This window comes from Penicillium vulpinum (assembly GCF_028829585.1).
Source record: "Penicillium vulpinum strain IBT 29486 chromosome Unknown utg000002l_segment0_segment0, whole genome shotgun sequence".
Lineage (NCBI taxonomy): Eukaryota > Fungi > Ascomycota > Eurotiomycetes > Eurotiales > Aspergillaceae > Penicillium > Penicillium vulpinum.
This window is the reverse complement of record NW_026643242.1, coordinates 4298779-4324128: the sequence shown is the minus strand read 5'-3', so window position 1 is coordinate 4324128 and position 25350 is coordinate 4298779. Positions and strand designations below refer to the sequence as shown.

Genomic DNA, 25350 nt, shown 5'->3' with positions numbered 1-25350 from the left:
CCAATGCTGGTCCTGTAATTCCCGAGATAATAAATGAACATCTTACACTAAAATACAAGACCATTCAGGAAAACGATGCAGCCTACAACATACTAACACATTTGACAATATCTTTTAGTCCACCCTTCATATATCTCCTGCTCTCCTGTTGGGGATTGTTCCTGCATTGAGCTATATATGACAGCAATTATCGGTCCTCCATGCTTTTAACCGGATTTTCGACCTACCAGACTAAATATCATTTTCTTCACTCCCAGAACTGAAATTTTCCTCGGCAGGAGTTCCTTCATTGAGGTACTCTTCACAAGAAACAAAAGATTCCGTACCATCCGACAAGTACTGGAACGAGCTCGTCTTGTAGCGCCTTGCTCGATAGTCCTTCCCCATCGACGCAAGATCCACCGGGTCACAGGTCCTAGTCAAATCGAAATCGTTATCTTCAGATACGGGGCACAATCCCGAATGTTGCTCATAGTATAGCTGTGGGGTCGCAGGTCGTGAGTATGAAGATGGCGACAAGAACTCTTCAGCTGAAAAATAGCCCTCTTCATCGTCGGAACTATCCACACTCTCATCTGTGCTGCTTTCACAGCCTGACATCACCATCTCAGATGCTTCTCCGTCTGTATCAGCTTCGTCGCATGTTTGTTGTTCGAAAACCCGCTTATCCCCTCTCGCCCAACAGTCTCCGCAAGTCGCTGTGTGGGATTCAAGCGTTATCATTCTTGGACCCCAGCAGAGGCGCTTATCTCGGCATTTTGATGGGTCTATATCCCATATACAGCCGCACAGTGTATATTTGCATGTCCAGTAGATGCACATTTTGGAGGATGGGGAGTCTCAGATTCTGTTGCGCCGGTACCTTGGTGGCTAAGGTTTAGTGGAGAGTACGGATGAGAGACTCTATATCTTATAGTTTCACTTGAGAGTTTCATTCAGGCTATATTCATAGAAGAGAGCTTTTGTTGAGAAAACAACTCTAAAGACAGTTCCAAATTGCACAAAGACCACATGTTCCTTCAGGCTTGGTTGCTCTCTCTGTATTTCCCCTCCTAGGGTTTCTTTGTTTGGTTCTCTTTGTTTGCCTGATTTCTTTGCTTAATTTCTTTTTTTACAGAAGACAAACAATGATAAGGTACCTAAGTAGCTCTTTTTGTTCTCCTCCAGGGCTACTATCGATATGTAGGGTTCAAATATACACGTGACCGTTGAAGGGCAAATCAATGTTTTACTTTTCTTTCATTGGTTAATTAAATATCAGATGATAGGCTTCTCATGGTCTAAGTAGCATCTCATAATGATCTGAAGTAATAGTATGTTAAAAAACAAGTGTTGTGAAACCAAGTTCACCGTGGTTCATTTGGGTCAAATAACTACTACATATTTATACGCGCTGCATTCGCCCTGAACTGCCATAATCCATCATAGGTTATATATTCCACGGTGAACTTATTTTGTAGCTTGGTTCATTTCAGAATTTCGGAAGGAAAGAAATAAAATAAAAAAAGAAATCAGAATCAAAACTCCTAGTTATTCCTACGTGCCCTCACTCCCATCAAGCCGCCATGTTTGTACCAGCGCCAAAACCAGACCCAAATCCAAAGTCACATCGTTGCTGTAATTGTTGTCATATCCATTGAATCATTGCATAAAATCAAATGCCAGCTGCCTAAGGCCAAGTCAAGTCGTCGAAACCTACATCGGGCTGCTGATGTAGAATGAGTTGGCCAGGTCTTGTGCATTCTCGACTCGATCGCTGATCATCAGATAAACATCATCAATGATCTCCTCCCAGGTAGGCAGGATCAGGCCCTCAAGGCAAACTTCCCATTTCCACATCTCATGAGCAAACTTTCCCTCCCACCAACCTCGCCACTCCTTGTAATCATATGGCCTGTGGCTCATGAGACGATAGGCAAGGTGTCCGACCTCATCGCGGAGCTGGCGCCAGCTCTGGAAAGCACCAGACATAAAAACGTCGATCTTATCGGTGTATTCATAGGTAAACCTTCCGTAGGCTATTGGGTCAACGCAGAACTGGAGAGAGTCACGGGGGATTTTGGCGGCGGCTGCAAGGGTCGGGTTATCGAAGTCCCAGTCCTCCTTCCACTCGAGAAGACGGCGCATGGAGGATTGATGGAGCTGGTAGGCAATGGAGCATGGTTTCTTGGGGCATAGCTCGAAGTAACGGGAGTCGCGGGTCACCATGAGGCTCTTCATGCCATAGATTGCGACCATAGCTTTGTATTGGAGGGTGGTCATGGCATTGCGCACCTCGGGGGGAGCCAAGATCCACTGGGGGATTATGAAAGCGTTTGGTTCGAATTTGTACTCGAGAATCGACCGGCCTTCATTAAGAAGTCGGAGCATGGATCGCTTCTGACGGAGTTTAAGCGTGATGCTGCTCATTGTTGTTGGGGGCTATAGGAAGAGCGTGTGGGGGAAAGAAGTTGGTAAAGAGAAGTTGTGGGTGGAAAAGAAAGAGTGAGAGGAAATATGATAGGAGGAAATTAGAGAAGCTGGGCGATGTCTCGTCTGTAAGAGCAATGTTTTGTATTCGCTCAATGCCCTTTGACATGCTTATTTAGACCTCGACGCATGTAATCCCGCGGCTGAATTTTGGTTCTCGATTTACCTTTCCTATCCTCCAAACTTCCCAAAAACTCCATTAAGCTACTAAGCCTAAATTTGATGTTATTAGCCTAAGGCAGAGTCTATTAGAGTTGGGGGTTAGGTAAGGTCGATATCAGCCCTGGAGGCACATCTCTCGAGGTTCCATTTGTTAAATCCAAACAAATCTTCAAGGTCTGTTGCAATTCAAACCTTCTTTCACAAAATTTGGACAATTTGAGACTCTTCATCTTCAAAGAGTACGTTGGCATCTTTCTGGGTGAAGGGTTGTCGCGGGTACCACTACTCGATTGTTCCTGCCCGAGACAAGACACTCTAAGTCAGAAGAGAACAAAGATAGCATTTCATTCATTGTGGCTTATTTCTTTTGAACATTATTCCAAGTGAGACTAGGGTTTGCAAAGCACTGATGCGATCGAAATTTTCGCAGCGGAATTGACCCAACACATAGCCTGAAACATGCGATTATTGGACACTGGATACCAAAGCCTGAGATTAGCCTTGCATTACTTCACTTTCGGAGTTGAACATACCGTTCAATGAGGTGAACCCCGGATGCTGTTTCAATGATGCCGCTGACTTCGCCAGGCTGTAGGCCAAAAGCGGCATCTTCAAACTCCTTCTGCATCTCGCCGCGGCCAAAGAAGCCCCTTCCATGAGTTAGCAAGACGTATGACATGCAGTTTACTGGGAGAAAAAAAAAAGAACTCACAAATCACCCTTCTTCCGAGCGCTGCTACAGTCTGACTCAGAGACTGCCAGATCACCAAGCGTGGTCTCTCCAGATTGAATGCGCTGTTCGTGACCCTTGAGAATCTCGATAGCCTCCTCCTTTGTGCGAGTGATGTTGGCCTCCTTCCAGCTGCTGGGACGGCGGCTATCACGGTGCTTGACGAGCAAGTGGCTGCAACGGATCTTGCCCTCACCCTCGCCAGAGGCGTCGGGGCGAGAACCAGCCGGGGTGTGGTTTTGCGCCATATAGACCTTGAGCTTTTCGGTATCAGTTTCCGCAGGTGGTTCCCAGCGAGATTCTTTTGTAGAAGGGTTGAAATAGTATGGGAGATTCTTAGAGTTGGAGTGGCGAACTTCCCACCCGGTAGGAAGACCTGTGTCGGCCTATGTCCAAAGAAGTCAGCCTGTGCAAATTTTTGAGAAGGGATGATTCTTACCATTTTGCAAGATCGGATCTAAAAGATTTTGAGAATTTTTGAGTAAATAATAATGTACAGATCAATATCCAACGGATTTCGCAAAGTAAACGATACAACGATCTAGTCCTAACAACCGTTGCGAAACTGCGGGGGAAGGTGAACCAGTTGCAAACTATACAAACATGAGCTTAAGCTCCCGCCGTCCATGATCACCTTCGGATAAAAACTATATGTACGGAGTACCTACATGTCCAAATGTATCAATAATGTCACATAGAAATACTCGCAATTATGAAGGCGACATATACTGCAGGTCCTAATGCAGGTACATAAGATCAGTATATTTGCATGAATTTATGCATACATGAACATTTGAACCGAATAAAGAATATTCCAAAACACATTGATAAATCAATGCGTATAGAATACATGTACTCCGTATTGTTCTATTATTCCCCGGGCCTCAATAGACCAACAGTAGCGTCCTAATTAAGTTAATTAAGTCAAGTCCTTTTAAATGTGTTGTTCTTGGCTGTTGAGTAATACTCAATACAAATTTAAGGCCTTCAACGAGATTGGGTGAGCGTAATTTACAGGGCTCACCACCTGCCCACTATAAAAAGCCACGTGATCCTCCACGTGATCTCGATCTTCCGCTCTCCCAACCATCACGATGAATAAGAAGGTATGTATCCATGATATGAGTTTACTTTTTTCAATATTCAAGCCACTATCTCCATTCCCGCGATATTCTGGAATCTTCATATCCGTCTTGCTCGCGCTACAACTGCCTACCTAGAATTTCGCAACGCATCTTTGCAGCATGTCTGCCAGCCCTTCTTCCACGGCCGGTGGTGGCGACAACAAGCCATCGGATCAAATTCACTTCAAATTCTGCCGTGAATGGTATGTTATTGTTCAAGTCATTCAACCCAAGGAAATTAGAAATATACTGTTTGAAGACATCTCGCTAACCTTTTAACAGCTCCAACCTGCTCTACCCGAAGGAGGACCGAGTCAACAACCAGTTGATGTTCACGTGCCGTACCTGCCATGTCGGCGAGCCTGCCTCCTCCCACTGCGTCTATCAAAACCACCTTCATAGCCAAGTCGGTGACACTGCTGGTGTTACCCAGGATGTGACCTCTGATCCCACGGTTTGTCTTCCTGGTTTTTGTACTCTTTGCGGTGATATTATCACTTGTTCTATTTGCGGCCCCAACCCCAACGAGTATCTCCTCGAGGATGCGCCACCTGTGGGTGACAGCCTGGAGATCTCTGAAGATGAGCCCCAGGCCTGTGCCTCCGCTCAGTAACTTCGTGAGCATCCATAGGCTAACCCCTGTTATTTGCAGCTCCCACGGGCCAACAAGCTTTGTCCTAGCTGCGGAGAAACCGAGGCCGTCTTTTTCCAGTCACAACAACGATCTGCCGAAACCGGAATGGTGAGAACCGACCCTTTGCTTCGTCCCTGGACCTCTAATATAAATTACGCGCTAATTCACGCTCCTATTTACTTAGAAACTCTACTACGTCTGTTGTGCCTGCGGTCAAGTCTACATGTGATATTTCTGTCCCTCCCATACGGTCTCAAATCTCAGATACCCTTGCACATTTTGTTTTTTGTGTTTTTTTTTTTCTTTCGCGATATCATCGGAGTTTGGCGAATCTTTTCGGGGCAGGGACGGGGAAAAGCGTGGAGATTTCGGAATGGGGGTAATTCTGATGCCTATCTAGGAATACATATTGATTGAAACATAATCAAAGAAACAAAGAGCGCTTTCCAACAAACGTAGAAACTTGAAATATTAAACATGGATCGGCGCCAATGACAAGATCTTTGACCACTGCTTTTTCCGCAGCTCTTGTCCCACCACACCTGTAGAGATATCAGTATTTAAAACTAGATACTGGTCATCTCAAGACTCCCCGAGGAGCACTCACCGTTCAATCTCGTCCCAATCGGATCTCCGGACTTGTTGACCAATACACAAGCATTATCGCCAAAACGGACAAGGGACCCATCGGGCCGCTGCAGCTCCTTCTTCACGCGAACAACAACAGCATGACGAATATCACCACGGCGGACCTTGCTGGCGAGCGCGGCCGCGGTCGTGGCTTCGGAGCCTGCAGATCGCTGCTTCTGGACGACGACGACTATCCGGTCACCTAGAAAACCAATCACAGTGTTAGTACGAATTCCCTATTCCTTTTTTGCTGTGCCGTATGCTGCATTCGAGTTCCGTGGAGACTGACCGATTGTCGCGGGCCGCTTCTTCTTCAGTACGTTCACGCACTCGACGATCGAGGCGCCGGAGTTGTCAATGCAACTTAATAGTGTCTGGCGGAGCGAAGGTCAGTATTTTTTGAGCCAGTGACAGGACACTACTTGCGTACCTTTAATTGAATCATTGTGTCAGTACTTGATCTGGAGATTGTGCTTGTCCGCAATTTGTTCTCGCGGCCGGAGGGAGGTTTCCCGGATAATAGGTTTATCCGGGGTTATAACTATATTGTATGCCTTCTATACGATATCTAAGTAATGAGATTTCAAGTTGGATGCTTTGGAAATGAAATTATGCTGTTGCTCAATTATTATTATATGTCCTATATTACGTTATTTCGTTTCGTACCTGTGAAAAACTATCTTTGTATTCTCCAACTCTATATCAGCCAAGGTACGTCCTCAGGAAACACGAGAACCTTAGAAGCGCCGCTTTTTCATGACATACCTTAGTATATTTTGTGGGAGTATTATTCTCAGTTGGAGAGGCCTATCAGCGGACGTATCTATCCTGGTTATATGAACAACACCCTATCCTGCTGACTCGCTCCATACGGTATCAGCTAGATACATATATATCCATGGATGTACATATGTACATATTTCAAAGCACCCTTGATTTGTCTATATAGCCCATACTTTATTCCCATCTAGTTAACCAAACTGGCTTTTCTAGCCTCTCTATACCCCCGGTATACACATAAAAGCAAGCTCGTTCGAAAAACTATAGGCTACTTCTAAAGAAGCCCACGACAGAGAGCGTCCCATGTTTATACTTAAATCCATCAGATTCCCCAGCAGTTCATTAGCTGTGAATATTCCACCAAATAGACCTATAGAGGAATAGTAGATAATATATTTTACACCCAAGACAGAAAAAGAACGATCACTTGACCTCAAAAATCCTCTTGATTGGGTGCAATTCCACCGGTTCCACTCCAACAGGTTCGCGGTGATACGGCATGGGGGGAAGTATTGGACGCTTGACGCACGGTGCATAGTATGCAAGCTGGGCGCGTAAAATCAAGTCAAAACAAACCCTGTACGGAGTAGAAAGTGAAATACCATCATAATCAATTACTTCATATTCAAGAATTACTAGCAGAGAAAAACAACAGGTCAAGGGGAAAGGCGGAAAGAGTACGGAGTAAAGGTAGAGAGATACGGCAACGTCTCAGCTCCGAGTGTCCGTTCCGCCCCTAAAAACATCTGCGAAGGAGGCCTTTCTCCCTGGAACAGCCTCAATGGTGACAATCATATCATAATGTTCCTTGTGTTGACCGCCAGTCACTCATTTTAATTCTTGTCTTGCTCTTCGAATCATTTTTCGACCCCATTCCTCGGACCTCCGCCCTCCACTGTTCCCACAAACTACCCTCACACCTGCTCTGTATTTCATGAGACCACCTCTTCTCTCCGGCTTTGATCTCTAGTGATCTTCAGCTCTTTATTACGCCCATCATGCCTCCAAAGAGAGCGCGAAAGAGCTCGCCCGCCGCCGAACGTCGCGAGCGCCTGACTCTAGCTAAATTGGCCAGTTATGACGATGTCGCAACTGATGCGCTGGTGGATCACGTATGTCCTTTACTTGCAATTCAATACATATATCTGTCCACTGATAATCGCGATTGATAGGCCTATTTTTGGACCACCACCCGCAAGAACCGCACCAAGTACAGCCCTGCCCGCGGAATCCACGACGACGATGTTGGACGCATTCTTCTCCACGATGTTATTGTCAACAAGGATATCCCAACGGCCGAACGCAAGCTGCTGGAGATATCAGGATTAAAGAAATACATGACAAATCTCCGTAGCCCTCGAGAGAAGGAGTGGTTCCGCCGACACCTCCGCAAGTACATTCAGATGTATCTTCCAGACTGCCCGTTTGAGGTCACCACGACCAATCGATACATCATCACGCAACATGAGGCTGCGATCTGTGCTCGCAAGTTTATTAAAAAGGGCGAGGAGATCAAACACCTGAGTGGAACGCTTGTGTCTATGACCCATGAAGAAGAGTTGGATCTCGGCTTAACCCGCAAAGACTTCAGCATCGTTATGTCGAGTCGCCGAAAAGCGCCATCATTTTTTCTAGGTCCCGCTCGTTTTGCCAATCATGACTGTGATGCCAATGGTAGCTTGACAACTAGGGGCAACGAGGGCATGTCTGTCCTAGCCATGCGTGACATCCACGAGGGAGAAGAGATCACGGTTTCCTACGGAGAGGATTACTTTGGAATTGACAACTGCGAGTGTCTGTGTCTTACTTGCGAAAGAGCTGTGCGAAATGGCTGGTCTCCGCATGTTGACTCGGAGGAAAACAGCAGAGAATCCAGCCCTGTGTCTGAAGCTACACCGGCTGAAGAGAGCAATGTAAGCAGGAAGCGTCGACGCAGCTCGGAGGTGGATGAATCCGACAGCGCTTCTACTTTGGCTTGTTCCACTCCACGTAAACGTACCAAATTCCAACGACAAATTTCCAAGTTGCGAGAAGAGATCTCGGTTTCTGAACTTGCTGGGGAATCAGCTTCAACCTGCGGGTCAGACAACACCCCTACCCGGGATACTGTACTGATTCCAACTGCTCTTCTGGCGGAATGTGTTCCTCCAGTGTCCGAGTTGAAGAAAAAGATCACACAGCTAACCGCAGTGGCATCGCAAAATGATTCACCAACCCCCCTTCCAGCTGCTACAGGGGCGGGGCAACCAATAATAGCTGCCCAAGGTTATCTAAATGGGACAAATGGCACTAATTCTACTATCTCCACGGACTGCGGATCTCCAAACTCCACCGCCGATGAATCCCACCGGTCATCGACGTCAACTGCCCCCACAACTGAGGATGACGTGGGAACCAATATCAGGACAGAAGAAACTAAATTGGAACCGTCTGAGTCGAAAGAACTCAACGGCGAGGATCATCCAGATGCCTCTCCTGAAGGTCAGCCCGTCACCACTCACCCCATTGACATTGACCCCGAAGAAGGATTGTCAGACTTATCAAATTCCACTAAATTAGATGGCGCCAACGGTGCTTTTGTGGATAAGCCCAAAAAGCGAAAGCCTCGCACTAAGCGGCGATTCATCGTAGACTCCGTCGAGACCGAGTCACAAGTTGCCCGAGTCCCTGGAGATTATACCAAGACGTCACGATTGCTTGCCCAGAAGTATGACCGCTGGGTGGAGTGCCAGACCTGCGATTCATGGTTCCTCCAGTCAAACTCATACCTCACGCGACGTGAATGTCCGCGCTGTGAACGCCATTCTAAGCTTTACGGATACCAGTGGCCATCAACGGACAAAAGCCCAGATGGTGAAGCCCGAGTGATGGATCACCGCACGATCCATCGGTTTTTGTCCCCCGACGCACAATCACGCATCTCTCGTCGAGACCGCGGCGTTAGTTTTGGAATCACCCCAACCCCCGAGCTGTCTGATACAAACACACCAGAAACGGAGACCAGTGATGCAAATGAATCTCGCCGTGATGCTCGGGCAAGTCGGCGTCGCACTAGAGAACTTCGTATGACTATGTAAACAGTACAGTCCTGGAGCCCTGTTTGATCTATGAGACAAGACGGGCCAGGACGGAGTTTTGGTTTAGAAGAATGGGCATCCGTGATAACCCTTGTTTTTAACTGGCATTACACTGCATGGAAATTGGATTTGGAGTTTGGATTTCTTGCAAGGATGCATTTTCAGGGCTGGAATCTGGAGGGAACAGTGTTTACTTGGGTTTTGTTCGCACGGGAACTCCCTCGACAACTACTTTTTGATACATTAATTATGGACATGGATGTTGAATATAAATATAACTAGGTATCCTCGGGATTTGCCAGCTACCTATCGTTTGTTCTCACTATATGATCATTGATCTATCGGGTTGATCGAATCCGAATTGACATCGACTGCAGAAATCCCCCGCATTTTACCCCGGGTATAAAAAATAACTGCACCAATGAGCTGCTCTCGTAGCCAAGCCCGAGTGTGTCTGCTTGACAACGACCAAATTGCTTGAGAGCCACACAGAGAAGCTCGGGGTTTCGTCTACCGAATGCGTTTTCTCATGTCAGGTAGGGCCGATGGTCCCTCATTGCGTATAGAAAGGCTATATATGGCCTGAAGCCCACCAGGCTATATACAGGAGATGAATGGAACCATACCTCTGAAACGAAAGCCGCTAAACATAAAGATGAGGTTCTTAAATCCGATTTCCACCTTTCTCTTCGGCCTCGGAGTCACAGCCAGCACTACATGGGACAACCCTCTAGTTTCCCTCGACTACGGATCCTTCCAAGGTCAATATGATAGCACCTACAACCTCTCATATTTTCGCAAGATCCCATTTGCTGCACCACCAATAGGCGAGAACCGCTTTCGTGCGCCTCAGCCACCACTAAAGATCACTGGCGATGTCTATGATACAGACCAGGACTTCGACATGTGCCCCCAGCGCACGGTCAATGGCACCGAAGACTGTCTCTACCTGGGTTTATTCTCACGACCATGGGATTTAGCCAAGCATACCAGCAGACCAGTGCTGGTCGTATTCTACGGCGGAGCTTTCATTCAAGGTAGCGCGGCATTCACCATGCCGCCATCCTCATTCCCGGTCCTCAATGTCAGCAATATCAACGACTACCTCGTTATCTACGCCAACTACCGTGTCAATGCCTTCGGCTTCCTACCGGGAAAGGCAATCAAAGACTCGTCCACCTCAGATCTAAACCCGGGCCTATTAGACCAGCAATATGTCTTGAAATGGGTCCAGCGCCACATCCAACATTTTGGCGGCAACCCTTACAACGTAACAATATGGGGCCAGTCAGCCGGTGCTGGCTCAGTAGTCGCGCAAGTCCTCGCAAATGGCCGGCATGGCCAACCGAAACTATTCTCCAAAGCCCTTGCCAGCTCGCCGTTCTGGCCTAAGACATATAAATACAACGCACCCGAAGCAGAAGAAATATACACACAGCTGGCGAACCTAACAGGCTGTGCCAGCTATGGACACGCGGATAAGACGCTCGCTTGTCTCAAATCCGTGGACGTCCAGAAGATCCGTGACGCGAGCCTGATCATTGGAGGAAGCCACACTTGGACGACGAGCTCTTACAGTTGGGCGCCTGTGATAGACGGAACCTTCCTCGTCGAGACACTCACAGACACTGTGAACAGGGACTCCCTGAACACAGAGTTTGTCTGGGGAATGTACAACAGCCACGAGGGCCAGAACTTCGTTCCATCAGGTCTTAACAGCGCTGTTTCAGTAAACGGATTTAATTCCTCTGTTGCGAGCTTCCACCAGTGGCTTTCTGGTTTCGTGCCTGGGTTGTCGGCCAAGCAGATTCGTGAAGTGGAAACTCTTTATTATCCTGCTGAGGGAAATACGGAGACGATCGACAGCTATAATACTTCTTATGTTCGGGCTGGTTTGGTTTACCGGGATACTGTGCTTGCTTGTCCGGCTTATTGGATTTCATCCGCTGCGACGAAGAAAGGATATGTCGGGGAGTATGCGATTTCCCCGGCAACGCATGGGAGTGATACTGGTTATGTTTGTTCTCCCCTTTATATTGTTGCTTTCTGGTTTTTTTTTTGCCTGGAGGGTTTCCTGATTTCGGTGGCATATGCTGACTAGACTGATGATAGTGGAACCGAATTAACGCTGTCCAGCAGACCAATCCTGTCGTTTATGAAGGCTTCGCGGGAGCTTTTGCGAGTTTCTTCCAGACGGGAGACCCAAATGCACACAAGGTGACAAATGCTTCGCAGCCAGGTGTGCCAGAACTAGGTACGGGCGAGGAATTCGTGATTGTGGATCATGGGTTTGAGAATGTGAAGCTGGTCCAGTTGAAGAAGAGGTGTGACTTCTGGCGAAGACTGGCAAAGGAGATACCTGTGTGAGAGGCTAGAATAGAGATATTTGGTTACAGTTGTTTGGATGCAGTTACTTAGGACGTTGTTATACAAGAGGAGAATTAGGTTCATCATATATGATTGCATATCGTACATACTTCCAAAGATTCAATGACTATTGCTGCGACAATGGGTATAGTCGTCTTCCAGTTCCCAAAAAAATCAAAACCTCAAACCAACGCCATGTATGTTACAAGATTTATACAATGTAATGAATGCACGCACGCGTGGATCTGGATCTGGATCTAGATCAGAGCCTGGCCACGGAACATGCCCTCGCGAACCTCACGGACAACGTCCTTACGGTCCTTCTTGCCCACCAGGACAACACCACGACCACGCTTGCCCATACGGCCGAGACGACCCAGACGGTGAATGAAGTCAATAGTCGTATGCGGCACGTGGTAGAGCACCACTGTCTTCACTGCCAGGGTATCAATACCGCGGGAGGCGATATCAGTAGTGACAAGAACCTTGGTATCGGGAAGACGACGAATGGGCTCTTGGCGGTCAGGGAGCTCGAAGGGAATGCTGCCGGCGGCCCGGTTCTTCTTCTTATTAATCATGATCTCCTCTGCAGTCGGTGGGAGCTTAACCTCCGTGAACTCCGCGAGGGTCTCTTCTTGCTTCCGGGAATCAGTATCACGATTCAGTGAGACAGCATCGATGCCCTTGGATTGCAGGAAGCTGGCGACCTCGTTGGCTTCCTCGCGTTCGTTGACAAACACGATGATCTTCTTAACCTTCGGTTCCATATACGCATTGAGGGGTCCCCACGTCTCGGTGTGCTCGTGTCTATCTCCTGCCTTGCCGATTGACCAGATGACATCAGCACAGGCAAGGTTTCGGTTTCCACGGTATGGCTCCTTCTCAATATCCACGACACCTAGCTGCACGCGACGGGGAATGGCGTGCAGGTTGGGAGTCGTCAGACGCTGGAGATCAGGGAAGCGCTTGCGCAGCTGGTTATCGAGACTGCGGGGGATGGTGGCTGAGCAGAGAATCAATTTTTTGAGTGAAGGAGCAACCTTGGCAATGATCTCGGACGTTGTTGGGATGAACGAGCGGTCCATCAGGGAATCGGCCTCGTCAAGTACAAGGTGAGTGACTCGGCTGAGAATATTGGGGTTGGATCTCGCAACAGAGCCCAAAAGGTGGGGTGTTGAAACAAGAATATCAATGCCGGCGGGGTGGAAGAGGGTATTCTTGATCCGGCGGGGAGTGAAAGTTGATGAGATTTCGCCCGAGCGGTACTTGACAGTGTGGGCCAACTCCTTGAGCTTGGATCCAACCTGAGAGACTAATTCGGAAGTGGGAACGAGAATGATGGCACGAGGACGAGCGGCATTTGTCATTGGCGGCTCCTCGGGCTCCAGATTGAACGCCTTGTTCTTCATTCTCTCTTCCCGCTCTTGTGCCTTTTGTTCCTCAATGGCTTTCTCCTCCGCGATATCGAGAACCTCAGCACGCTTGATAGCATCAACGATTGGAATCAAGTATGCGAGGGTCTTTCCCGAGCCTGTCTCTGCTGCCAGAAGGTACTGGTCAAAATTGTATTCTTCTTCATCTTCATTCACTGTCTTCACTTTCTTCTTCTTCTTGGATTCATCCAGCAACAGTTCGGGGATGGCGAGTCTTTGGATGGGTGTGGGGGAAACATCACTGAGGCCAGCCAGAGCCTGAGCGAAGATTGCCTGTCGAACTGCGGGAAGGAGAGGGAAGTGATCGAAGCTGGTGATGTCGGCAAGTCGAGCTTTGATGGCGGAACGTCGACCGTAAGGCACAGGTGTCAATGTTGTCTGCATCTTCAACGCTCTGTACAATGGGCTTTCCTTCTTCTCTGCCTTGCTCTCCTCTCCTGAACGCTTGAGGGCCGCCTGTGATCGTGTGCGTGGTGTCTCTCGAATCCGAGCCTGAGTCTGGTTCATCGAGGCGAAGGGACCGGCCCGTTCTCGTCGTGGCTTGTTAGGAGATGGCAGAGACGGTTTATCGACCGTAGGCGACAGGGCCATCCGAGCAGCCTTGCGGCGCACTCGGACGGTGGCCATGCCTCGCGTGGTCTGCCATGAGGTCGGTAGAATCGATGGGGCGATCAGGGTCGCCTTAGTTTGACATAGAAAACATATCGAAGAGCGAATTGGCAGAGGCATTCTACCTAGTTAAATCCGATAAGATGCGCGGAAATGTGAAACACGGAATGATCGAAAGGAAGAGGCCAGAACCGGTTCAAATGTTTTTTGCGCGCTGATAGACGCTATTCCTCCCTCGGACTAGCGCCGATCATAAATTTGATACAGGATCAGGTGACTGAAATGATGACTCAGCGCATAGATTTTGGCAGCCTCAGGCAGTAATTCAACAGTTAACTAATGATCATATTGTTTCTTAGATCCGTGTGAATATTTATTTTAAGAGCCAAAACTACATATTCCAAGGTATTTCGTCATATCTATTCTCCATTCGTGGCTTAGTGGGATCAAAGTCGGAAGATTTGTAGGCAACTCGGATATATATATACACCTCCAAAGTAGGATCCATCCAATTCGCCACTGGGTTAGAGGAAGATTAGACTCACTCATAATTCGCTCCAGGATAAGTTCATATATCTGACTTCAGCAGGCGATCTCAGGTTAGGGAGCCAGAGTTCTGGTTGGTGGGAGCAGGATACTGAGGAGGCCTATAATGGCTTTTATTTCAAGTCCCTCTTTGTGAGAATTTTATCATACTTCTGAGCATTTTTTTAGGTACACATATGAAGTTGGTCAGTTGGAAACTAGGAGTGATGATCAATTAGTACAATGCACAAAGTAGGCGGAGACATTAAAAAGAGAACTATGTTGTGTTCGGCGTTTTTTTCGGAATAGACTTGAAATGATGACTGGACCCTTAAGAAACTCCAGTACCAAGATTTGAATTCTTACTTATCCCTGCCCTGTTATGTATCAATCCTTACAGGACCACCTAAATATATTGAAGAGGTGGTAGGTGCATGTCGATATCGAAAATGATCCTCAAAGCTATTCTGCTTGTAGGTTAGCGCCGATAATACGCACCTGACGCAATGTCACGGGACTCTGCTGAAACACTCGGAGCCCGCCGTTGCCATGACGACTCCCGCAACAACACTTTCTTGCTTGGGGTAACAATCCACTTGAATCCATGGGAGAGACATATCATGTTTCGTTGTTTCTACTTCTCTTCTTCACAACCACTTTCTTTGTTCTTGTTACTCTTCCCTGCTAGCCTTCCTTGAGAGCTGGCATTTGTATCCCTTCGTTATCCCTTCCCCCCCTTTTTGTGCGTTGGTTTGATACACAGACACCCAACTTAGGTTTGTTTTGGTGCCTTCGCCCTTTGACGCAGCATTCCCACCACGATCGACACGACTTTTAAGCCTTTGCAACGAAGGCATCAGGGCTCGCTGGCAAATATCTCCCACGCGACTCCTGGTTATTAAGAAAGGTATGGTACCCGATCTCTGTGTAATTTCGGCTTTTATCCTTTGTCATCAGTGGTGAACCCACCCGCCGATCAGGACTGATGAGCTAACACTGATACATCATAGACATCCTGTCTTGGCCTTTTCTTACGACTGCATATTTCGTATCTTGAGTCAATATGGGTAACGGATCTGGCCAACGGCCACTCTCCGAAGTGAGTCCCATGGCTCAAAGGCGCAACTCGCCTAGCTGGAATCAGGTCACTAAGGTACTGTCAACGTAATAATTTACATTTGATAAAACATGCTGACAAGTCTCGCAGATGCCGCATGGCGAATCGCCTGCTTACGATGTCTCTTCTCTGAATAACAATAACTCCCCACGCCTCTTTTGGAAAGGTCGTGACTCACCATCGCCGTTTCCCAAGGGCGCCGAGAATAAAGCGCCATATGACCCAGAGGGGTGTTATTTCCCCGCAAAGCGCCCATCTCTCGAAAATTTGAAACGCGTGTCGAAGGTCAAAAACCACAGTATGTTTCTCGAAGGCAGTCAAGAGTATGACCCGGCTTCGGTATCATTTCCTCAAAGACCGTTGGCCTCTGAGAGGTCCCCCCAACGGAACAGCCAAATGAATGTTGCAAAGTCTCAATTCGACGAAGATACCACCCAGATTCCTCGCCCATCATCCCCTAGCAAAGACCAGGCGTCACCAAGCAAGTCCTCGCTATCCAGAGCTAGCCGGTATGGCAAGGGGTTCGATCCTCAGAATGATATTTGGTCCGAGTATGGCAGCGCTGGGCATCGACATGCGAAGAGTGTTACATTTGACCACGCACCTCCTCAAATCAATGAATATGAAATGACAACCCCGGATCTTTCCTCACTTGCGTCTGAGTCACGAGAGAATAGCTATGAGTCAGATGAAGAGGAGGATGTTAGTTTTGAGGCTGAATCGTCCATCGAGCGTGATGATAGCTTTGACGCTTCACTGGAAGATGTCGAGAAGACCCCTGTTGTGTTGCCTGAAGACTGGCGTTTCATGAGCCCCGGCACAAACAGTGATAGCGATCCCTTTATCGAAGACGTTGAAGAAGACGGCATCGAGGACCGACCTATCTCACGCGAAGGAGGATCTTCTCAGCATACACGCGTCGAATCACTGGATTCAAATGGCGAGCGACGTCCTCTCCCACCTTTACCATCGGTCAATCGTATGTCTGCTGCGCGTCCATCCTCGGCTGGTAAGCCCGCCGCTGCTTTTGAGCTTGGTGGTGCAGGCCAGCGTGTGCTCCCTGCACCTCTGGCCCCTATCTCATATACCAAGTCTGATATTGCCGGAGCTGTGTCTATAGAAGAGAGACTCCGTCTCATGATGCTGCACGAGAGAGATGATGACGAGACACATGATGACCATGCTCAAAACATTGAGGAACCCTTGGACCTTCCTAGAGCAGATGAAAACATTACGTCAAAAGATGATACCCACACAGAAGACGAGGCCAAAGAGAACTTCTTTTCTCCACCTCGCATCTCTCGCGACTCTATCTTGCGAGGAATCCGCAAGGGTGACAATTATGAGGACGACAGCGACGATGACTCTTCTCAAATTGCTTCCAGCCCCCAACGTTATGACCATTATGACCCTGATGTTCCCATTCCATCCATGGAAACCGACGACGATGACTCCTCCAGTGTAATCATTAAGCAGGAAGAGCATGATGAAGACTTGTACTCTATCACGGATTATTATCAAAACAGGTCTGACAACAGCTTGTCATCCCGTGAACAAAGGGCCAAGTACGACGAGGATAGCAATTACTCCCTACGCTCTGCTGCCGAAGCCGCCGAGCGCGAACAATTTAGACATGATAGCTACAAACAGGGATCTGAACAGACTACCCCTCAAGCTGAAACAAAGGCCCATGCCGAAAAGCAGGATGCGCAGCAGTACAAAGAGCCAAACGACTCACAAGGCCAGTCCTTCGACATGACGTCTATCCGTCAGTCTCTCGCACGCCCTATCACCCCTGATATGCACGAAGGACAGGCTTCTGAGCCCTCTACTCCGGAATCTGTCATTCGTCATCCAATCGAGGACGACGATGACAAAGAAGAAGAGGAAGAAGGGGAAGAGGAGCCGCAGTTGGAGGATGATGAGAGCTCATCCGACGAGTGTGTTCCGGAACCAGTCGCCACAATTCGAGCCCCTGGTGCTGGTCTCAAGACCCGACCCTCACTGACCCCTGCTGATATCCAGTCCATGGCTGCTACCCGCCGTCAGATCAGTGGCCAACATATTCCACCTGTTCCTCCATTGACCAAGCAGGTCTCCAATGACTCCAACTCTTCGGACCATGAAGACAAGCAGACTGACTTGCCACCGAAGCTGGGACTACCCACAGATGTTGCCCAGCGACAAAGCAGTTGTTTGAAGCTTGACATTCCCTTCAGTATCCAGGAAGAAAGCCTCGGCTTTGGACTGGACAAGGAGTTCGATCGTGTCATTGAATCCCAAAAGGTTGCGTTTTATCTTGCCCTTTCCCAAAGCCCTAGCTCTGTGCCTTCATCGGCAATAGGACCCAAGGATCCCATGACCCTAGGAAATAGTGTACACCCCGCTGACTCTCCTACTCCAAAACAGAGAGGTTATCTTATGAGACAGAACACCAAAGTTATCATTGCCAGCAGTCGTAATGAAGAAGAAGCCATGCCTTCCACCGACCAGACTGCCCAAGACCCGCGCGGTACACGTTCTGCTGGGTCCTCTCCACGCAAGCCCAGTCAGCAGACCTGGACCACTGTCCCGTGGAACGGCTCAGCACGGCGCCCAAGTATTAAACCTACTACCGGTATCCCGAAGAAAAAGCCTGTCCCTGGTGTGGGTGGAGTCCCGCCTCTGCCTGGACAGCCCAGCAATGTCCAGGAAGCCCCGGCAACTATCGAAGAGAACGAGCCAGCTATCTCCGAATCGTTTGAAGATGGCGAAGAGCGAGGGCGTTTGTTTGTGAAGGTTGTAGGCCTCAAATATTGTGACCTTCCTCTCCCACGCGGTAAGACCCTATCAGAAGACCGAATGGCATTCAGTGTCGCTAATCGAACTCTAGGTGAACGGTCATATTTCGCACTGACTTTGGATAACGGACTGCACTGTGTTACCACATCCTGGTTGGAAATGGGCAAATCTGCTCCCATTGGACAGGAATTTGAGCTCATTGTCCAGAATGACCTCGAGTTCCAATTGACCTTGCAGATGAAGATTGACGAGAGCAAGTTCCAAACCCAAGAACCAGCGGCATCCCCATCACGCCAAAAGGCGTCAGCTCTCAGCCGTGTATTTGCATCGCCACGCCGGCGCAAGGAGCTTGACATAAAGCAACAGATGCAATCCCAGGAACAGAAGGCCAAGGACGTTAATGCCCCTGTATACGAACGACTTCGAAACTTGGTTGCGCGTGACGGTAGCTTTGGCCGCGCATATGTGGCTTTGAGCGACCATGAACAGCAGGCCTTCGGCCGACCCCACATTGTTGACGTTGCTTGCTTCAACGAATGGGCAGTTGAGGAACAAATGAGTAGCGTCAAGAGCAAGAAGAGTGCGACTAGCATCAGTACGCAGCGTCGACCACCATACAAGATTGGAAAGTTGGAAGTGCAACTTCTCTTCGTGCCTAAGCCCAAGGGTAGCAAGGATGATGACATGCCGAAGAGCATGAATGCCTGCATTCGCGAAATGCGTGATGCAGAGAGTGTTGCATCTCGCTCTTGGGAAGGGTTCCTTTCCCAGCAGGGTGGTGATTGCCCAGTAAGTGCTTAGAAAGTCTCCTATCGTCGATTTAAAACTAATCAATCTCTATAGTACTGGCGCCGTCGCTTCTTCAAGCTTCAGGGATCCAAGTTAACGGCCTTCCACGAAACAACGCGCCAACCCCGCGCTACAATCAACCTAGCCAAAGCCTCAAAGCTCATTGACGATCGATCCTCTCTACTTCAGAAGGAGACCAGCACGAAGGGTGGTTCTCGCCGCAAGTCCGCCTTTGCTGAGGAGGAAGACGGTTACATGTTTGTCGAGGAGGGATTCCGCATCCGCTTTGGCAATGGTGAAGTGATCGACTTCTATGCCGATAGTCCTGCAGATAAGGAGGGCTGGCTCCGGGTCATGTCGGAAGCTGTCGGGAAGGGTTCTACCTCCGGCAATGGTGCACTCAAGCCCTGGGCTGATCTTGTGCTCAAGCGCGAGCGTAGCATGAAAGCCAATAATCAGACTGCTGCCCCTCGTCGTCCACCTAGTGGGATTCCCACTCCACCTGCCAGGGTCCCATCTCCTGTTCGGAACCAAAATAGTGCCATGACGGGCCCTCCATCTTCCGCAGGGTCTGCCATGACAGGACCTCCATCTTCTGCAGGGTCTGGGGCGCCGGCGCCTCAATCCTCACGTCCTCGACACAAGCACACCTACTCTCAACCCGAGATGGGTAGTGCTGACGCGCGTCGCCAGAAGACCCGCTCTCTCATGTTCTAAGCTATACTCTAAACATGGGTAGAGTTCTAACGCACAGATTATCCTTTACTTCTTCTGTTCATGATGCCAGTTGTCACAATAACTACTCTTTTTATTTGTCTCTTGCAGCCCTCCTATTGCGATTCCATTCTGATTTTTGTTTTTCTGCGATGCGAGTCACTTGGCCTTTTTTTTTGTTCATTTCCTTTTGCAGGACTTTGCCTCATGGTGTTGGTGTTGGTGTATGGTGCGACTCGTCTTCCCGACTTTTCTTCTTTTCTCTGTTAAATCACTTTTCCTGCGAGCGGATGGGGATGGCAACCATGGCAACTGTACGATTCAAGACCTCATAGCACGCACAAACGATTTCCTTTTCATTTTTTTCCATTGTACTTTCACTGTATGTTAATGATACATGCACTTCTCTTATCAAAAGTTTATAATTGTCAGACATATCACATTTTGTTGTGAGAGACTTGGATTCTCTCTTAAAGCCAAAGTCTTCAAAGTATTAGCAGAATTATCTGATTTTTCTAGCCCCCATGAGTAGTACATAGATGCTACTATGTAGCAGGAAGATTCCCTAATTTGGATTAGCGTATTCAAGGTACCTAGACGGGTCCTGGAGACGCCGACACACCCCGCCATCAACAGATAGGCGCCGAGGCTTCCCACTCAAGCTTGAGATAATTCACGGTACTTTAACACCTGAGTACCTGATGAACTGTTTCCCTCGAGACCCTGTCGACAAGCTACCTGGGGCTCCCTGAAACCTACTTTCCAAAACCCCCTGATATGGTAACTATTGGTGGTTTGATTAGAATATACCACATACCCTTAAAATCATTTCGTTTCGGGATTTTTCAGTAATGGGGATTCGCAGCCGTTACAAAAAATGGAAAGGCGGAAAGTCTCCACACCAGGAGAACGTGGAGGTGAACGCGGAGGTGCACGGTGAGGTGAACGGTAAATCGACGGTGGACCCAGCCAAAACACCTGCAATCTCCAAAACAGCTACCTCCACCTCTTCCAGTGTCAATTCCCAATCACAAAACCTTAGATCTCGCCAATCTACCGAAATCCCAAGGTCTACCTCAGATTCCCTGCCAACCACCGCCGATGCCTCTGTCAAGCCCTCAGCCACAGAGGGGACTGAGGTGGACGAAGACATATGCAACCCCTCGCAGAAAGACTCTGAGGACCTCTGGCAAATGAGCTTTGATGAACTTTCTCAGGAGGAGCAAGGGCAGCTTCAAGCCTTCTTGATGTCAGCCCAAGTAAATTCTAATGGTCAGACCCAGAATATGAGCTTCAAAGGTACGGATTTTGAAGATCTCATTGTTGTTACCCGGAAGAAGCAGGACGGATTATCAGACAAAATCTGGAAGTTCGATTTTTATGGACGCAAAATTGTCCCAAGAGACTATACGGCAAGGGTCATTACTTGCCTTACCACTGTCGGTGACGTCGGTGTCCAACTCATGCCCCAGCCGGCGAGTATTATCTGGCCTCTGGTGAAAGGCTTGATGCAGGTACGCCTCATTCAACCCTACATTAGAGACACTTCTTAATTTATCTAGGTCACAGTCAACGCAGATGAAGAGACTGCCGCTATACTCATGACGGCAGATATCCTTGTTCGGACTATTCGCTGTGGAAAGACATACGAAAGCATCTTCCGCGAAAAGATCAAAGATCAGCACACAAATCTTTGGGCTGACTTCCAATCCGCTTTGTTGAAGTTATATGTTGCATCATTAAGACTCCTGGTTTATGCCCTCCGGCAATGCGATAAACGGACAGGCCGTCGGCTAGTCAATGCCCTTCTGAACCCCTCAGAAGCAAAAGATCAGGTCTCAGATTTAGAGAGTTGTCGTTCCCATCTTCGTGAAGTTATTCTGGATTGTCGAAGCAAGATTGAGGACGATGTGGATGCCACCGTTATGGAATTTTTGGAAAAGTTCTCCATGTTCAATTCGGTCATCGAGCAACGTTTTGATGAACTTTTTGAGCGGTTAGATAAGCAGGAAGTGATGGAAATCCTCAACTGGATCTCGCAGTATAGGGAACTCGATCGACATCATCTAAAGGCGGACGCTCGGACGCCCGAAACGTGCGGGTGGATTCTAGAAAGCTCGGCTTTCAAAAAGTGGGAGCAAAGCATATCACCGGCAGTCGTTTGGCTGCAAGGTCTCCGTGAGGGTTCCATCTTCATATAGTCCCATGGGACCACTAAAGCTGACGTTTATAGCTGGTACTGGAAAAAGCTTTCTCACGTCTAGGGTTATAGACCATCTCCGTGCGAATTTACATCCAGGTGAGGGGCTAGCCTTCTACTACTGTCAACGGAGCGGACAAACCTTCGAAGACCCAAGTGATGTGATTCGAGCACTTTTTCGCCAGTTGGCAACTCCGGCCCACGAGTTTCAAGAGGATGAAATGCGCAAGGATGTCCGAGACCTCTTCGCTCAATCGAAGAGAATGACCCATCCGTCAATTTCGACCTGCAAGCAGCAAATTATCAAGTCTGTCAGTCAATACAGCCAAACCACGATTGTTCTGGATGCCCTTGACGAATGTGCCGAGCCCAGAAATGAGCTATTTGACCTCATTGATTCTCTTGTTTCTCAATCAGACTATCCAGTTCGGGTATTTATCTCTGCTCGTCCAGAGTCTGACATCGAGGAACATTTCCATAATGAACCCATCATCAAAACCGGGGTTCCTGAAGTGAAAGAAGACATAAAAAGCTTTATCGAGAAGAAGATTGGCGAGCTCCGTTGGAACTCTAATACAGTGAGGTTCCGAGAAGAGGCCGTTGAAGCTCTGGTAGAGAAGAGTGACGGGATGTGAGTCTACTCATTTCACTAAAACGAAAGATACTAATTCATTGACAGGTTTTTGTGGGCTTCCCTGCAGATTGAACAATTACGTAACTTGCAATTAGGCAAGGCTATCCTTCGTCGCATCAAGCGAATGCCTCAAGGCCTCACCCAAACCTACAAGGAGATCTATGAACAGATATCCGCGGATGAAGATCAGAAAACAGTCGTGGATCGTGCCTTTATATGGGTGATGTGTTCGTACGGACCGATGAGAAGCGAACAGCTCCTAGCCGCCATTCGTCATGATGAAAATCATAACGAGCTGGAAGAAGTGGTTGATACAAACACGTTGTTGAGCCTCTGTAAGAACTTGCTTGTTTTGGATCAGCCCTCGAACCGATTCAGATTCTGTCATGCTTCCGTTTCAGAGTATATCGAAAATGAACTGTGGAATTCGCAAAGAGCCCACTGCTATGCTGCCAAGTCGTGCCTGCGCTTCCTAATGCTTGCATATGGAGAACCGGCACTTAGCACAGTCTCTAAATCCAGCCACGATGACGTTATGATCACAACCCAAGAGGACCCGCAAATGTATGATGATTCGGTCATTCTTTCAAGAGAGTATCCGTTCCACTTCTATTCCCGACACCACTGGATGCGCCATATTCAGCGCCAAGAGTATATGGCACAAGAGTCCGAAGGATTTGACTATCTTTTGAATACTCTGCTCAGAGCGTTCTTGAAATCTCCATCAAGAAGTGGAACTGTCTATCAGGCATGGTATCGGGACGTTTCAGACGACGTGCGGCTTACACGAGATACGGCTATCTTCACCGACTACTCTACGCTTCAAGACATTTCGCCGCCAACTCTTCCTATTCTTGCAGTCTGTCGCTATTCGTTCAATACCATACTCAAAGATTGGTGGGATGGAAACGATATGTTCCCTACATACCTGAACAAACAAAACGAAAGTCCTCTTATTGTTGCTGCCAGGGCTGGTTGCATTTCAATTTGCGAAAAACTTCTAAATCGCAAAGCTTCCGTTGACCATTCTGGTAATCGGGGTAGTGCCCTTTCCACTGCAGCACTCGACGGGAAACTTGATTTAGCCCGATTTTTGATAGAAAAAGGGGCTACTGTTGATATGACTCTTCAAGGAGAGTTTGGAAGCGCTCTCGCCGCCGCTGCATCCACGGGAAACTTTGACATGGTCAGACTTCTGATAGAAAATGGGGCAACTATTAATATGCCCCTTCAAGGAAATTACGGAAGTGCCCTTGCTACTGCGGTATCCTTTAGTGATATTCCCATGATTGAATTTTTAATCGAAAACCAGGCCACCATTGATATGGAACTTCAAGGAGACTGCAGGAGCGCACTTTCACTTGCGGTATCTACTGGTAGACTTGACATGGTTAAATCTTTACTACGAAAAGGGGCCAACATTAATATGGAACTTCAAGGACGCTTCAGAAGCGCCATCGCCACTGCGGCATTCTTTGGCGATCTTGACATGATCGAGCTTCTCGTACAAGAAGGGGCTATCATTGATATGCCGATGGAAAGAAACTTCCAAGGAACCTTTGGAAGTGCCCTCGCTGCTGCAGCACAGCATGGCCAGCTCAAAGCGGCTGAATATCTCATTGACAAAGGTGCCAATGTTGATCTCGAGATTCCGGGAGTATACGAAAGCGCCTTGACTGCTGCGGCTTGCGGTGGTAGACGTTCTATGATCGAACTCCTGATAAATAAAGGGGCTACTGTTGATATGGAATTCCAAGGGTCTTACAGAAGCGCGCTCACCGTTGTGGCATTCACTGGGAACGTTGGTGGAGTTGAATCTCTGATAGAGAACGGGGCTACTGTTGATTTAGCGCTTGAAGGAAAATACGGAAGCGCCCTCGCCGCTGCGGCAGTCTACAGTAACATTCGTGTGATCGACCTCCTGATTACAAAAGGGGCCAAAGTCAATATGGCGCTTCATGGATCATACGGAAGCGCTCTTGCTGTTGCGGCATACAAGCACCGCGTTCCAGCGGCCGTATTTCTGATAGAAAATGGAGCCACTGTTAATGCGGCGCTTCAAGGACCCTACGGAAGCGCGCTCGCTGCTGCTGCATGTGGTAGTAGCGTTAAAATGGCTGAATGTTTGATACAAAATGGGGCAATTGTTGATATGCTTCTTCTGACCGGACATTTCGGAAGTGCGCTTGCGGCAGCAGCCGCAGCAGGATGGGTGGAGGTTGTCAAGTATCTCATTGAAAAATGCGGAGCCGACGTGAATTTGCCTTTGGTTGCTGGAAGTTATGGGACTGCTTTGAACGCAGCTTCACATTGGGGACAGACAGAATGTGTGAAAATATTGCTCGGTGCTGAGGCTACTGTGAACCCTTCGAAAGACCACTCTGGGTTTAGTAACGCCCTCGAAGCGGCTCAAGCCGAGACTTGCGAAAGCTGTCAACATTTTAATAATATGACAAACAAGAGACGAGGAATGCGACGAGATGCGGCACAAATAGCTGCTGACAAGCATGCGGTAACAAAGCTTTTGCTGGAATATGAGAGCGTGTCAACGGGAGTTTGCTAGATTCTAATTTCA

General features: G+C 48.3%; 11 protein-coding genes across 11 annotated transcripts; 6 read left to right on the top strand and 5 right to left on the bottom strand.

Moving 5' to 3' along the window:
* Positions 1 to 231: 231 nt before the first annotated feature.
* On the bottom strand, positions 232 to 822 carry N7479_004656 (uncharacterized protein; the record flags this gene model as incomplete). Its single annotated transcript, XM_057252353.1, has 1 exon — positions 232 to 822. One exon carries the CDS (start codon positions 820 to 822, stop codon positions 232 to 234), a length of 591 nt encoding a protein of 196 aa, XP_057111678.1.
* Positions 823 to 1695: 873 nt separating this feature from the next.
* On the bottom strand, positions 1696 to 2409 carry N7479_004655 (uncharacterized protein; the record flags this gene model as incomplete). Its single annotated transcript, XM_057252352.1, has 1 exon — positions 1696 to 2409. One exon carries the CDS (start codon positions 2407 to 2409, stop codon positions 1696 to 1698), a length of 714 nt encoding a protein of 237 aa, XP_057111677.1.
* A 687-nt stretch (positions 2410 to 3096) lies between these two features.
* On the bottom strand, positions 3097 to 3803 carry pin1 (peptidylprolyl isomerase ESS1; the record flags this gene model as incomplete). Its single annotated transcript, XM_057252351.1, has 4 exons — positions 3097 to 3106; positions 3165 to 3281; positions 3344 to 3747; positions 3801 to 3803. 4 exons carry the CDS (start codon positions 3801 to 3803, stop codon positions 3097 to 3099), a joined length of 534 nt encoding a protein of 177 aa, XP_057111676.1.
* A 652-nt stretch (positions 3804 to 4455) lies between these two features.
* Positions 4456 to 5348, top strand: N7479_004653 (DNA-directed RNA polymerase II core subunit RPB9; the record flags this gene model as incomplete). Its single annotated transcript, XM_057252350.1, has 5 exons — positions 4456 to 4467; positions 4488 to 4681; positions 4768 to 5094; positions 5167 to 5227; positions 5304 to 5348. 5 exons carry the CDS (start codon positions 4456 to 4458, stop codon positions 5346 to 5348), a joined length of 639 nt encoding a protein of 212 aa, XP_057111675.1.
* A 242-nt stretch (positions 5349 to 5590) lies between these two features.
* On the bottom strand, positions 5591 to 6199 carry N7479_004652 (mitochondrial 54S ribosomal protein uL14m; the record flags this gene model as incomplete). Its single annotated transcript, XM_057252349.1, has 4 exons — positions 6180 to 6199; positions 6039 to 6123; positions 5727 to 5951; positions 5591 to 5661 (listed from the first exon to the last, which is right to left on the bottom strand). Exons 1-4 carry the CDS (start codon positions 6192 to 6194, stop codon positions 5591 to 5593), a joined length of 396 nt encoding a protein of 131 aa, XP_057111674.1. The 5' UTR covers positions 6195 to 6199.
* Positions 6200 to 7527: 1328 nt separating this feature from the next.
* On the top strand, positions 7528 to 9606 carry N7479_004651 (SET domain-containing protein; the record flags this gene model as incomplete). Its single annotated transcript, XM_057252348.1, has 2 exons — positions 7528 to 7641; positions 7702 to 9606. The coding sequence occupies 2 exons, from the start codon at positions 7528 to 7530 to the stop codon at positions 9604 to 9606; spliced, it is 2019 nt and encodes a 672-aa protein (XP_057111673.1).
* A 655-nt stretch (positions 9607 to 10261) lies between these two features.
* N7479_004650 (putative carboxylesterase) lies at positions 10262 to 11973 on the top strand (the record flags this gene model as incomplete). The annotated part of the gene is made up of 2 exons (XM_057252347.1): positions 10262 to 11623; positions 11719 to 11973. 2 exons carry the CDS (start codon positions 10262 to 10264, stop codon positions 11971 to 11973), a joined length of 1617 nt encoding a protein of 538 aa, XP_057111672.1.
* A 257-nt stretch (positions 11974 to 12230) lies between these two features.
* Positions 12231 to 14033, bottom strand: mrh4 (ATP-dependent RNA helicase MRH4; the record flags this gene model as incomplete). Its single annotated transcript, XM_057252346.1, has 1 exon — positions 12231 to 14033. One exon carries the CDS (start codon positions 14031 to 14033, stop codon positions 12231 to 12233), a length of 1803 nt encoding a protein of 600 aa, XP_057111671.1.
* Positions 14034 to 15603: 1570 nt separating this feature from the next.
* bud4 (uncharacterized protein) lies at positions 15604 to 19944 on the top strand (the record flags this gene model as incomplete). The annotated part of the gene is made up of 4 exons (XM_057252345.1): positions 15604 to 15693; positions 15748 to 18475; positions 18530 to 19227; positions 19282 to 19944. 4 exons carry the CDS (start codon positions 15604 to 15606, stop codon positions 19942 to 19944), a joined length of 4179 nt encoding a protein of 1392 aa, XP_057111670.1.
* Positions 19945 to 20007: 63 nt separating this feature from the next.
* N7479_004647 (uncharacterized protein) lies at positions 20008 to 20276 on the top strand (the record flags this gene model as incomplete). The annotated part of the gene is made up of 2 exons (XM_057252344.1): positions 20008 to 20099; positions 20138 to 20276. 2 exons carry the CDS (start codon positions 20008 to 20010, stop codon positions 20274 to 20276), a joined length of 231 nt encoding a protein of 76 aa, XP_057111669.1.
* Positions 20277 to 20792: 516 nt separating this feature from the next.
* Positions 20793 to 25338, top strand: N7479_004646 (ankyrin repeat domain-containing protein; the record flags this gene model as incomplete). Its single annotated transcript, XM_057252343.1, has 4 exons — positions 20793 to 21455; positions 21504 to 22119; positions 22175 to 22772; positions 22821 to 25338. 4 exons carry the CDS (start codon positions 20793 to 20795, stop codon positions 25336 to 25338), a joined length of 4395 nt encoding a protein of 1464 aa, XP_057111668.1.
* Between the last annotated feature and the right edge of the window lie 12 nt (positions 25339 to 25350).